The sequence below is a fragment of the Hemitrygon akajei genome, chromosome 2 (assembly GCF_048418815.1).
Source record: "Hemitrygon akajei chromosome 2, sHemAka1.3, whole genome shotgun sequence".
Lineage (NCBI taxonomy): Eukaryota > Metazoa > Chordata > Chondrichthyes > Myliobatiformes > Dasyatidae > Hemitrygon > Hemitrygon akajei.
Genome location: NC_133125.1, coordinates 144,668,664 through 144,681,472, shown reverse-complemented (window position 1 = coordinate 144,681,472; position 12,809 = coordinate 144,668,664). Strand labels below are relative to the sequence as shown.

Genomic DNA, 12,809 nt, shown 5'->3' with positions numbered 1-12,809 from the left:
AATAAGAACAATGAGGTTGAAATACAGATGACAATGACCATGAAACTTCTGGATTTTATATCAAAATGTTCACATTTACAACTTGGAAACACCTCATTTACAGTGTCCATGGCATTTTGCTTCACACAAACTTCCCTGATCTGATTGCATCTCGTACTAACAACCTATCCCTTATTCTTTTTGGCTATGTTCAGCTCAAATCTCCATGGGAGAGAGTTGTAAAGATTAGCTTCATTTCAATGCATCACTTACATTGAGAATGCACTGGGGGCAACCTTCAGTTATCACCAACTTCAGGCAGTAACCGCATGACCACAACTTACTAACCCTCACTTGTATGTCTTTGAAACATAGGAGCTGCCTCACCAACCATAATGAGGATTTCACATTTATCACCCTCTGGGTGAGTTAGTTACACTTCATTAAGAAAAAATATTGGATATTACTGGATTCAGTAATGGTCTGCATCCCAGGGTACTTAAAGAGGTGGCTCTAGAAATCATGGATGCATTGGTAATCATTTTCCAATGTTCTATAGATTCAGGAACAGTTCCTGCTGACTGGAAGGTGGCTAATGTTGTCCCACTTTTCAAGAAAGGAGGGAGAGAGAAAACAGGGAATTATAGACCGGTTAGCCTGACGTCAGTGGTGGGAAAGATGCTGGAGTCAATTATAAAAGATGAAATTATGACACATTTGGATAGCAGTAGAAGGATCAGTCCGAGTCAGCATGGATTTATGAAGGGAAAATCATGCTTGACTAATCTTCTGGAGTTTTTTGAGGATGTAACTATGAAAATGGACAAGGGAGAGCCAGTGGATGTAGTGTACCTGGACTTCCAGAAAGTTTTTGATAAAGTCCCACATAGGAGATTAGTGGGCAAAATTAGGGCACATGGTATTGGGGGCAGAGTACTGACATGGATTGAAAATTGGCTGGCTGACAGGAAACAAAGAGTAGCGATTAACGGGTCCCTTTCGGAATGGCAGGCTGTGACCACAGGTTCGGTGCTGGGACGGCAGCTGTTTACAATATACATTAATGATTTAGATGAAAGGATTAAAAGTAACATTAGCAAATTTGCTGATGACACAAAGCTGGGTGGCAGTGTGAAATGTCAGGAAGATGTTATGAGAATGCAGGGTGACTTGGACAGGTTGGGTGAGTGGGCAAATGTATGGCAGATGCAGTTTAATGTGGATAAATGTGAGGTTATCCACTTTGGTGGCAAGAACAGGAAGGCAGATTACTATCTAAATGGAGTCAAGTTAGGAAAAGGGGAAGTACAACGAGATCTAGGTATTCTTGTACATCAGTCAATGAAAGCAAGCATGCAGGTACAGCAGGCAGTGAAGAAAGCTAATGGCATGTTGACCTTTATAACAAGAGGAATTGAGTATAGGAGTAAAGAGGTCCTTCTGCAGCTGTACAGGGCCCTGGAGTATTGTGTGCAGTTTTGGTCTCCAAATTTGAGGAAGGACATTCTTGCTATTGAGGGAGTGCAGCGTAGGTTCAAAAGGTTAATTCCCGGAATGGCGGGACTGTCATATGTTGAAAGATTGGAGCGACTGGGCTTGGGCTTGTATACACTGGAATTTAGAAGGATGAGAAAGGATCTGATTGAGACATATAAGATTATTAAGGGATTGGACACGCTGGAGGCAGGAAGCATGTTCCCGCTGATGGGTGAGTACAGAACTAGAGGCCACAGTTTAAGAATAAGGGGTAGGCCATTTAGAACTGAGATGCGGAAAAACTTTTTCACCCAGAGAGTGGGGGATATGTGGAATGCTCTGCCCCAGAAGGCAGTGGAGGCCAAGTCTCTGGATGCATTCAAGAGAGAGTTAGAGCTCTCATAGATAGCGGGGTCAAGGGATATGGGGAGAGGGCAGGAACGGGGGTACTGACTGTGTATGATCAGCCATGATCACAGTGAATGGCGGTGCTGGCTAGAAAGGCCGAATGGTCTACTCCTACACCTATTGTCTATTGTCAGGCACAATTATTCTAAGCATCAGCATAACTTCTATTGCCAGACAGCAAGCATTTCATCACACACACCAGCTTCCCAACAGAGTTGACTTTTACTGATCCAGGAGCATCTAATACAGCAGGCAGTAACAGAGCAAGGTGGTGATGGTGATCTTGGACATCAATTCTAATCCTGCAGGAGAAGAGGACTTTTTTTTGTTACACAAGTTTTACAGACCAGAGACTTTGCTGAATTTGCAAATAGCCGACTATAAAGCAAGTGAGATTCCCTCACCTGATAAATGAAACCACTCATCCTGGGACTGGCAGAGAGCATGAGAAGGACATGTGGAAACAGGAGAAAATATCTCTCACATTTCTCCTAAAAAGGAACATCAGTTAGGAGTAGTTAGTTGACAACTACTTTATTCTGCAGCCACACAGAACAGTGGCCGATAAGAGTGACAAATTATTGGGCAAGCATTTTAACACAACTTCTGACATATCGACTACAATTGGTGGATCCCAGTAGGAACAATGGAAACACATTTGTTCTAGTGTTTCCACTAGAGTTAGGGAAGTGAGCTTGGTGAAAGCTCATTTCCCCAACTCCTCAAACCAGCCCAGCATCATACTTCCCCAAACCTGCACATCCTCAGACTACAGCAAGTAAAATATCACCTCCCAATCCCACAGTCTCAAGCTCCCAAACAGAATCCAAGCGGGAAAGTGGAAGGGAAGTGTGAGGAATTTCATTTTATAGTTGGCAGGAATCTGATGAAAGCACCAATCAGAGGCAACGACAGCCAGCAGCAAACGAAGTTTATAAATTAACATTCAGATAATCGCTCTTTTCACTTTGTTTCAGGAAACAGGAAATTCCCTGATTTTATTCAGCAATGACAAGATGTGGGATCAATAGTTCAAGAACTATTCAATTAGAACAAAACACTCCACCGCAGGTAGGCTGAGATGCAGCAGCAAAGACATCAACGATGTCATTCGCTTCCTCCTCACCGGATAAAGTGGGTCAATCCCGAAAGGGATGGGAAGAGGGGCGGAGAACCTCACACTGAGAGACCGGGCCCAACAATCCCTGTGGTGGCCAGGAGGTCAGTTACCTCATTGCCGCTCTGTACCATGACCTGGGACATGTAAATGACGTTGCCCAGGGATCGGATATCTTCTCCCTCCCAACCATGGACTGTTTCCGTCAGGATCTGTAGTTCCAATTCCTTTCTCTTCCGGACTTCTTGACACTGAGACTATTGGAGAAAAAGAATTAAACTTTAGCCACTGGATGCACAGACTGATAGTATCCGAGAACAGAAATTTTCCATCCAACTGAAGTGAGAACTCCCCTCTCTGAAACCTCCCTCTTCGTCACTGTCACTCAGAACACACTGGCAGTGATCTGGTCCATACTCAAGCAGAGAATATGCAGCCTGAACACAGCAATCACACTCAACCACCCGTCAGTGAATCACCCCATCTGCTCTCTCCTTCTCCTCGCTAGCAGACCTTCCCTAAGCTTGGGTTCAATAAATGTCTACTTGATGAGAAGCAGCTCACTCCACACACTTGAGGAGTCCCAATCCCCCTATTTTGGGCTTGGGTATCAGCCATTTAGGTGCTCAACCAGTTTCCTAGGGAGCACTGCGCTATAAAGAGTGTACACAGTGAAAAAATATTGAGAGATCCAGGATGCTGAGTACCAGGTTTATATGAAATTATTTAATAAAACAAGAGAAACAGTTAAACCAATATAATCAGTGGAAGTCTAACTCTAAAATATCCAGTCACATAAAGAATAGCAATTACGACAGCAGCTATATCTCATTATGAGTTTGAGGAGAGTTGGTATGTCAACAAAGACTCCAGCAAAGTTTCTAACTGATTGCATCACCATCTGGTACAGAGGGGCCACTGCACAGGATCAGGAAAAGCTGCAGAGGGTTGTAAATTCAGTCAGCTCCATCATGGGCACTAGCCTCCCCAGCATTGAGAACATCTTCAAAAGGAGTTCCCTCAAAAAGGCTGCATCCATCATTAAGGACCCCTGCCACCCAGGCCAAGTCTTCTTCTCATTCCTATGAGAAAGGATTATAGGAGCCCAAAGACACACACACACATTTTAGAAACAGCTTGCTCCCTCCATCATCTGACTTCTGAAAGGACAATGAACCCATGTACACTGCCTTACAATTTTTGCTCCTTTATATAATTTTTCTTATTGAAATTTATAATATTTTTAATATATGGCCCTGCACTGCTGCTGCAAAACAACAATTTCACAACATATGCTAGTAATATTAAATCCGATTCTGACCCGGAATAATAGCAATTCACTGCACAAACACTCACAACGAACATGCTGCAGCAACTTGCACCTTACCGAAAGACTTTTGAATGCAGTCATAGCTCGCTGGATGTCAGGCCAGTCAGGGTGGGATTCCTGTGGCAAAGGGTAAATGTACACATCACACATCTAGATTTCATGCTCAGGACGCCTTTAAGAAATTACTTCACCCATTCCGTAACTCTGTGTCCTTGTTTAGCAAATTGAGCTTGTCTACTGTGAAACAGCCAACCTTCGAAGTGCCAAACCGATCAAAGGCCAGAGACCAACCTGCACATCCACATCAACGAACCAGGGAGATGACAAATTTCAAAATCACCCAATCTAGTTAACATGTTTACAGAACTAAGCACCATTAGCAATTAGGAATCACTTACCTCCATGTGACGCTCCAGTTCCTTCAGCAGAGTCGGGTATTTGTCCAGTCTCATGAAAGGTTTGCTCAGGCTGGTGGTAAGCATGAGGATCCCAGGACTGGTTGCTCCTTTCATTTCCATAAACTCCCCCAGTTCCTCACTGAAGATAACAAAACAGCTCAGAAAATGACCCCCACCAACACTAAATGTTCTCAGACAGAGCTCAAGCCAAAAAGATTTTTTTTTACCTCATACTTGCTGCCAGCACGCACCCGCCATCAGCACACAACCCCCCTTCACACACCCGTCATCGGCACGCAGCCCCCTTTCACGCACCCGCCATCGGCACGCAGCCCCCTTTCACGCTCCCGCCATCGGCACGCAGCCCCCTTTCACGCACCCGCCATCAGCACGCAGCCCCCTTTCACGCACCCCCCTTTCACGCACCCACCATCGGCACGCAGCCCCCTTTCACGCTCCCGCCATCGGCACGCAGCCCCCTTTCACGCACCCGCCATCGGCACGCAGCCCCCTTTCACGCACCCGCCATCGGCACGCAGCCCCCTTTCACGCACCACCCTTTCACGCACCCGCCATCGGCACGCAGCCCCCTTTCACGCATCCGCCCTTTCACACACCCGCCATCGGCACGCAGCCCCCTTTCACGCTCCCGCCATCGGCACGCAGCCCCCTTTCACGCACGCGCCATCGACACGCAGCCCCCTTTCACGCTCCCGCCATCGGCACGCAGCCCCCTTTCACGCACCCGCCATCGGCACGCAGCCCCCTTTCACGCTCCCGCCATCGGCACGCAGCCCCCTTTCACGCACCCGCCATCGGCACGCAGCCCCCTTTTACGCTCCCGCCATCGGCACGCAGCCCCCTTTCACGCTCCCGCCATCAGCACGCAGCCCCCTTTCACGCACCCGCCATCGGCACGCACCCCCCTTTCACGCACCCGCCATCGGCACGCAGCCCCCTTTTACGCTCCCGCCATCGGCACGCAGCCCCCTTTCACGCTCCCGCCATCGGCACGCAGCCCCCTTTTACGCTCCCGCCATCGGCACGCAGCCCCCTTTCACGCTCCCGCCATCGGCACGCAGCCCCCTTTCACGCTCCCGCCATCGGCACGCAGCCCCCTTTCACGCATCCGCCATCAGTACACCCAACAGACATGTATGCCCTTCACACCTGGTTATCTTATATTGCCTTCACTCAGATGTTTATATACACATCCTCTCATACACAACAGTCAGTCCCACTGCACAGACAGCTTCCCACATACCCATCAACGTTCCCCACTCATTGGCACACCATTGAGCAAGGTTCAGTGCTGACAGCAGGTGCCTGGAATTTCTGCTCCTTTGAAGACTTTATTCCTTTCACTGCAATAGGCCAAATCACATACCTGTGCTCTGTGAGGACATTCACAGCCCAGGGATGGTTGGCACAATACGCAAGGTACAGACTTTTCATCTGAGACATCAAGTTTGCAAAGCAGCCACCAACTTTTTGCTGGGATTCGGGTAACCTGCAGACACAAAACAACAAGGGAAATTAAAATCAAAAATTGCTGATTCCAGCAAAAATAAAGATGGAGTCTGACAGAGTTAATACTTCAGGCTGAACATTTTTCATCTTAGCCGTTCTAACCTGAAACATTAGCACCTTCTCTTTCCACAGCTGCTGCCTGACCTGCTGGGTTGTTGCAGCAAGTTTCTTAAATTAGGGAACAAAGTAAGTTCAGAAGAAATGAAATTTGTCCTTTTGGGGCAGCTGAAATGTGCAAAACAAAAAGTACAAGTAACAAAAATATATAAATAGCGTAAAAGATGAGTACCAAGGTTGTGTTCATGGACTGCTCATAATAGGGGAACTAAAGGTCTTGGGGAAATGGCAGGTAGGTGGAGATGAGTCCATGGCCAGATCAGTCATGATCTTATTGAATGGCAAAACAGGCTCAACGGGCCAGATGGCCTACTCCTGCTCCTATTTCTATGCTATCTGATTGCAGAGGGGAAGAGCTGTTTATGCATCATAGACTGTGGACCTTCAGGCTCCACGATGATATTAACAAGAAGATGGTAAGGGTACTTAGTGATGGATGGCACCTTCTGAAGGCATCACCTATAGAGGACATCACCTCAATGGTGGGTGAGAGCTTATGTTTATTCACATAAATAATGTAAATATGACTAAGCAATTAACAGAAATTTAAGGGATAGCCAATCCATGTTTAGTTTGATTTTCATTCAGTCCCTGGTGGTGGGCATCACATCAAATGTAGCACCCATAAATGCACCTGGGGAAGTGTGATAAACTTTCTTTAGCTCCACGGCAGCCCAGTAGTGAAGGAGTTTTGGTATTTTGACCCAACAACAATGAGACAACAGCAACATTTCCAGGTCAGAATAATACACAATTAGAAAGGAACAGCTGACTTTATGTATTGCATTCCCAGTCCATGAGATTCTCTGAACTATCATCAATGTAGACATCGCAACAAAATAAGAATTCAGCTCACGCATGCCTTGACACCAATCCCTACATTCTCCTCAGTGTCAAATTCAGTTCAGGACTCAAAATATACAGTGCATCCCATGTGATTCTGCATAAAGATCAAGTAATGCGATACTAGGAAGGAAACACTGAGGCAGTAGCATGGAGAGAGGCATCACTGAGAAGGCATGCCAAATGCGCAACTTGAGGCAACATTGCAGCAAAGGGGGCAACATTAGAGGAAGCTGAACTAAAAGCAGTATTGTGCTCTTTGTTGTTTAAAGAGATCCCAACAGTCCTTCCAGATGGGTTAAACAATTCCAGAGGCCTACTGGAAGAACAAGGTCTTCCGCTCAGTATGCTGGCTGCAATTTACTCCTCATTGAAAGTATCACCAGGTGGCCGTTTATGAAACTCCTTTGTGCAGGCGGCTACCACATTTTTGACAATATAGTAACATCAATTAGCCACAACAATGTTGCTTCTAAAGCAATTAATTGGTTGAGAAACGCTTTGGAATGTCAGAAGGTTGTGAAATGCAAATCTGGCCGCTCAGTCCCAGTTGGAACACTGTGCTTAAGTAGCCAAGCCTTCTGTGAATCTCTGATTCCCAAAAGAAGATGGGAAATGAGAACCAACAGCAAGAGGAAAGTCACAGCGACCTGCCGACAGGGGCAGATAAACCAGATTGCTCAACCTGCATGACATTAGCTACCTTCAGCTGGAACTAAAAATCATCCCTTCCCAGTTACTCACTTGGTACAATCTTCTAAAGACTGAACAAGACTCTGCTGGAAGGAGCAGATGTCCTCCAGATTTCCCATCAAGGATGTAACTTCAGCAACACTTAGCCTGTAGATGTAACACATGGGAATAGGTCAGCATTTTTGATGATCGCACACTCAACTAGTTACATGCTAAATAGATTTTCAGGATACGGGGATGGTGCTGCCCACCAGTAATTACCTTTCAGCACCAGATTTCTGACAGATCAGCTCAAGACCACTAGTTTCCATCCCTAAAGTTAATTTTATTAGATTCCAACAGCTTCAGACTGGTGAAGAGCTCTCATCCACTCCACTATTATCTGCAGACACACTGCTGCTGTTTGCTCTCAGCTTCCCACCATAAACATATGCAAACCAGCATCAAGTCCCATTCACCTTCATCCCTTACATATTGATTTACAAAACAATTTTCAAATTTCTTATCATTATACACTAAATTTTCAGTGGATCACACCCTGTCTACCTGTACCAACACCATCCCCCTCCCCAAATCCACTGATCACTCTTCCTGGCTGCTTGCCTTTATGTTCTGGAGCTTCCTCTGCATCAATCTTTTATGTGGCTCATGAGAATTGGGAGCAACAGGAAACAATTCAACTTCTTGTGCCTTTCATGGCTGATCACCTACCTCAAAGGTATTTTCCTGCACTATCCCCGTATCCTTTAATTCCCATAACATCCATGAACTTATCAAGTTTGGTTTTAAATCAATTTAATGACCAAGTCTCCACATAGGTAAACACATATTTCAAATACTCACACCCTCAGGATGAATAAATATTACCCTATCTCCATCCTAAAAGGTTGTATCGCTTATTCTGAGCATGGTCCCTTGCCCTAGACTCTTCAGTCTGGGCAAACATTGTCTCTGTAATCAGTCTGTCAAACCCCTTTACGACATTTGATGATATCATTTCTTTTTCTTCTGTTCTATAGAGAATAAAGTCCACGGACTCAATCCCTCCTCTTTGGAACCAGTCAGTGAATACTCCCTCCATGGCAATGTTATCCTTTATTAGCTAAAGAGACCAAATTGTATATAATACTCTTGGTGTGATCTCACCAAGGCCCTACATAATTGCTGCAACAATTTTATTCCTGTATCAAACTCTCTCATAATAAAGAACAATGTGCCATTTGCCCTCGTCATCACCTATGTACCTGCATGTTGGACTTCAGTGCTTATGTAAGGACACCAAGTCCCCTTGAACATCAACGTTTGCCTTTTTTCACTGTTTAATAAATACTCTGCTTTTTTGCTTTGTGGATTGCTTCACATTCTCCCCCACATAATGTTCTTGCCCACTCACTCAGCTTGTCAGTGTGACCTTTACACCCTCCTCTGCTCTCGCGACCCTACCCAGTTTGGCCCAGGCTCAAGCTCAAATTTTATGCAGGCTATTCTGAGAAGGAAGCAATGTTCCCCACGCTTAAGCCTATTATAAATAAAAGTTATGTGTGAAATACTCACTAACACATTGTTCAATGCCCTCCCATCTTATTCTCCTAAAGTTGTTTACTTCACTATTTGTACGAAGCGCTCAGGGTGGGAAAGAAAGCCCATCAGAGCTGGCTAAAAGATATAACAGACAGACAAAGAAACTAATCTCACTTGTCGCTGGCTTGTAAAGGTCGCAGGAAAGTTGACAGAAGCATCATCAGTTCCTCTGCATAATCGCACTCTGTGTCAAGAATATTCTGCAGCACCTGCCCAGTAAACGACAAAAGACAGGACAATTCACAAAACCAATCACAGAACACAGATAGTAAAGAACATATATGCTGGGACCTGAAGAAAATAAAGCCTAACTGCTGGAGGAACTCAGGGAGCCAGGCAGGTTTTGTTAAGAAGGGTTAGGCAATGTTTTGGGTCGAGACCCTACATCAGGATATGACCTGCTGGATTTCTCCAGCAATTTTGTTTTCTCTTCCAGACCCAGAACAATCTTTGCTGGAATGACCTCGCCATTTCCCTTCCTGGGGAGGGAAGGAAGGGGCGTGAGGAGTGGAGGCTACAGACTGTTTCACAGTTTTGACACCATGGAAACTGCAGCATCAATCACCAAACTTGGGTCACACAGCCAGGACACTGACTCGCTTCCTCAGGAGAGAAAAATAACACAAGGACATTCTCCAACCCTCACCCACTCTCCCAACTCAGAATCCACTGGCACTGTGGATATCCAACACCTGTGACCATTGGCAACTGTACATTTTACTGCGACTGAAAGTGAAAACATACATTTTTAATCATTTATTATCTACATCATAAAGACTGAGTGGGCAATGAAACAGGCCATCATCCACCTACCTTATTTCCCCTCTAGTTTCAATGTTATTCACCTCAACCATTCCCTGTGGGAAAGAACTACACACTTTCTATATACGTATAGTTGCTTCTCCTGTGCTCCTGACTGGATTTAATCCCTATCATGTTACATTTAGACTCCATTTGTGTCTCCCCAACAAATGGAAACACTGAATCGAGGAATCCCTTCGGTAATTTTGAACAGCTCTCCCCGGTCACTCCTCAACCTTCTATTTCCTGGAGAGAAAAAAGAAACACCAGTCTCTTTTTCATAAACTTCTTGTTTGGCTAAAATCATTACATCTCCATTCAATCTAATTGTAATCAAACAAGGAGATGTTGGTGAAACAACAAACAATATGGACCTGGGTCTCAGAGGAAGCATATCAGCAAGAAGTCAAGAAGTTTTTCGACACAGACTAGAAGGGCCGAGCTGGCCTGTTTCCGTGCTGTAATTGTTCTAAGATAGCACAGAGCTACAATTTCTGTCGAGGTCATAGCTCAGACTTAGTTGGTTATTTAAGTTCATTGCAAGGCTTTTGGTGAGAGTGAGGTGAGCTAGGGGTCAGATTAGGGCTACAGGGACAGGGACACAGAGGAGCTAGAGGTCAGGCCAGAGTATAGGCCTCCACTCTGCACTCAAAGGGGCAGTAGACAGGTGATGAAAGACATCCGTTGTCCAAGCCTCCGCACTGCACCTGAAGGCCAATGAAATGGATGGGTGACAAAGGACATCCATCCCGAGTCAGTGGGTCCTGTGGGAGGAACGAGGTTCAGTGAGTCGGCAAGCCTCGAGTTCAAGGTCAATTGGAAGTCCGGAGGTTGAAGCGCAATGCCTGAGGCATGGAGACTGGAGGCCTGCCCAGGTGCGTGGGTGGGAGGGAGGAAAGGGGATTATTTTGCTATTGTTGTTTGGCCCAACATTGTGGGCATGCTATGGTGGCACCTTAGATTGTGTTGGTTGTTAACACGTCATTGTATGTTTTGATGGCTATGTGTCAAATCTGACTAGTACAGAAGTATACAGCATTATTAATTGTGAAGAGGGCACGATGGAACTTAAGGTTCCTTCATAGGCAACTTCACAGACTAGCAAATTAAACCCAAGGTGATAAATTTTAGGGAAAAAAACAAATGGTAAAACATTACAGAGTGAAAAGGAAGAAATACTTAAGTCTTTAGAGGAAAGACTAATAAATAACCATTCACACCTGTAGCACTTCACATCCAGAGCTTTATGAATGAAGTCACTGAGTACCACACAAATGCAATCATCGCCACAAAAGACTGGGCACGCTGCACATGGAACAGTTTACCTGCCTTTGGAAGGATGCTTGGGATTAATTCTGGAGAGTGTCTGTAGTTTGAGTTCCAGCAGAAGAATGAGTCCCTTTTTATGCTTATAAAATCCAACTGGATATAAACCAATGGTGCAGCAGTCTTCCCCGTGGAGTTGTAACCCAGTCACTGATCAGTGATAGCAACTGACTGCACTGACGGGTACAGGTCAGTACAACTACTGCAAATCTTCCCATGCACCAGTGTCCATTGTCTAGCAGTGTCAACATTGACCTTTTGGGAAATGAAGTGGGATCTTGTATCTGGAAGTGTGTGCTGATGACACTAGCGCATGGGGAGGTCCATTGAGCACATCATCTATCATTCTGATAGTTGTAGGATATGACAGTAATTGAATTGTAACTAATCCAAATAATCAATCTCTATTAACAAGCAAGTTACCAACAGGCTGAAGAGATATCCACAGAGAAACATTCTAGAAACTCCAGGTCTAAACTTACTTATTTCTCAAGGTGCTCACCCATAAATACAGCTTGAAACTCAGTTTGAACTAGGGACAAAGTCCTGATCACTTGGATTGATATAAACAAATATACCCTACCTCCCCCACTACCACAATAAACCTGTGCTACTGTAGCCGTGCATTATTGCCATGAGCAAGACAGTGCTGGTCTGCACAGACATGAACTGATCAGCCTCTGTATGCTGAGATTTATCTCTGATGACATTCTGTGCGGGGCTCCTTCAGCATCGCCACTCACACTGTGTGGCGCTCCCTCGGCACTGCCTCTCCCACAGTATTGCCCCACTGTGCCAGTCTGGAGCTGTGTTCGAGTTTTCAGAATAGGGCTTGAGCCCAGAGTTCCTGTCTCTGAATGCAACCTGCGCCACATCCACAACGTGCTTCTTGTGCAACGATTTCCGGCAGCTTATGTAAACTGATTCCCTTGGCTTTTTGCCACACTGAGAGGGGGTCATGCAGATCAGCATCAGGGCACCACGGGCTCACAATGTCCCGGGGCGCAGCATTTTTGCTGGCTGCTGCAGGCACAGGCAACCAGAGTGCCCAGCCACTTGGTGTGGCAATCTACAGCCCATCTGCTCTTTCCTGTGCCATTGCTCTTCAAGCTGTACACTGTGTACAGCTCCATCACCTTCTACACCAAAAATTTTCAATAAAATTGGAAATACACAAAAATAAACTTTGTCAGTTTAGTTTCTGTAGATT

The 12,809-nt window shown here is 45.4% G+C and overlaps 1 protein-coding gene across 10 annotated transcripts in view; it reads right to left on the bottom strand.

The window, feature by feature from the left end:
* Positions 1–12,809, bottom strand: part of LOC140716400 (rho guanine nucleotide exchange factor 7-like) — a 73,230-nt gene that overhangs the window by 28,701 nt on the left and 31,720 nt on the right. For 9 of the 10 annotated variants that reach the window (XM_073029152.1, XM_073029117.1, XM_073029161.1 and 6 more), the window contains 7 exons: positions 9,587–9,681; positions 7,943–8,038; positions 6,096–6,218; positions 4,709–4,847; positions 4,368–4,427; positions 3,094–3,237; positions 2,268–2,354 (listed from right to left, as the gene is read on the bottom strand). In XM_073029152.1, the coding sequence (XP_072885253.1) occupies positions 2,268–2,354; positions 3,094–3,237; positions 4,368–4,427; positions 4,709–4,847; positions 6,096–6,218; positions 7,943–8,038; positions 9,587–9,681 (744 nt within the window). The remainder of the gene's footprint in view (positions 1–2,267; positions 2,355–3,093; positions 3,238–4,367; positions 4,428–4,708; positions 4,848–6,095; positions 6,219–7,942; positions 8,039–9,586; positions 9,682–12,809) is intronic. The other variant, XM_073029133.1, reaches the window with a different exon arrangement.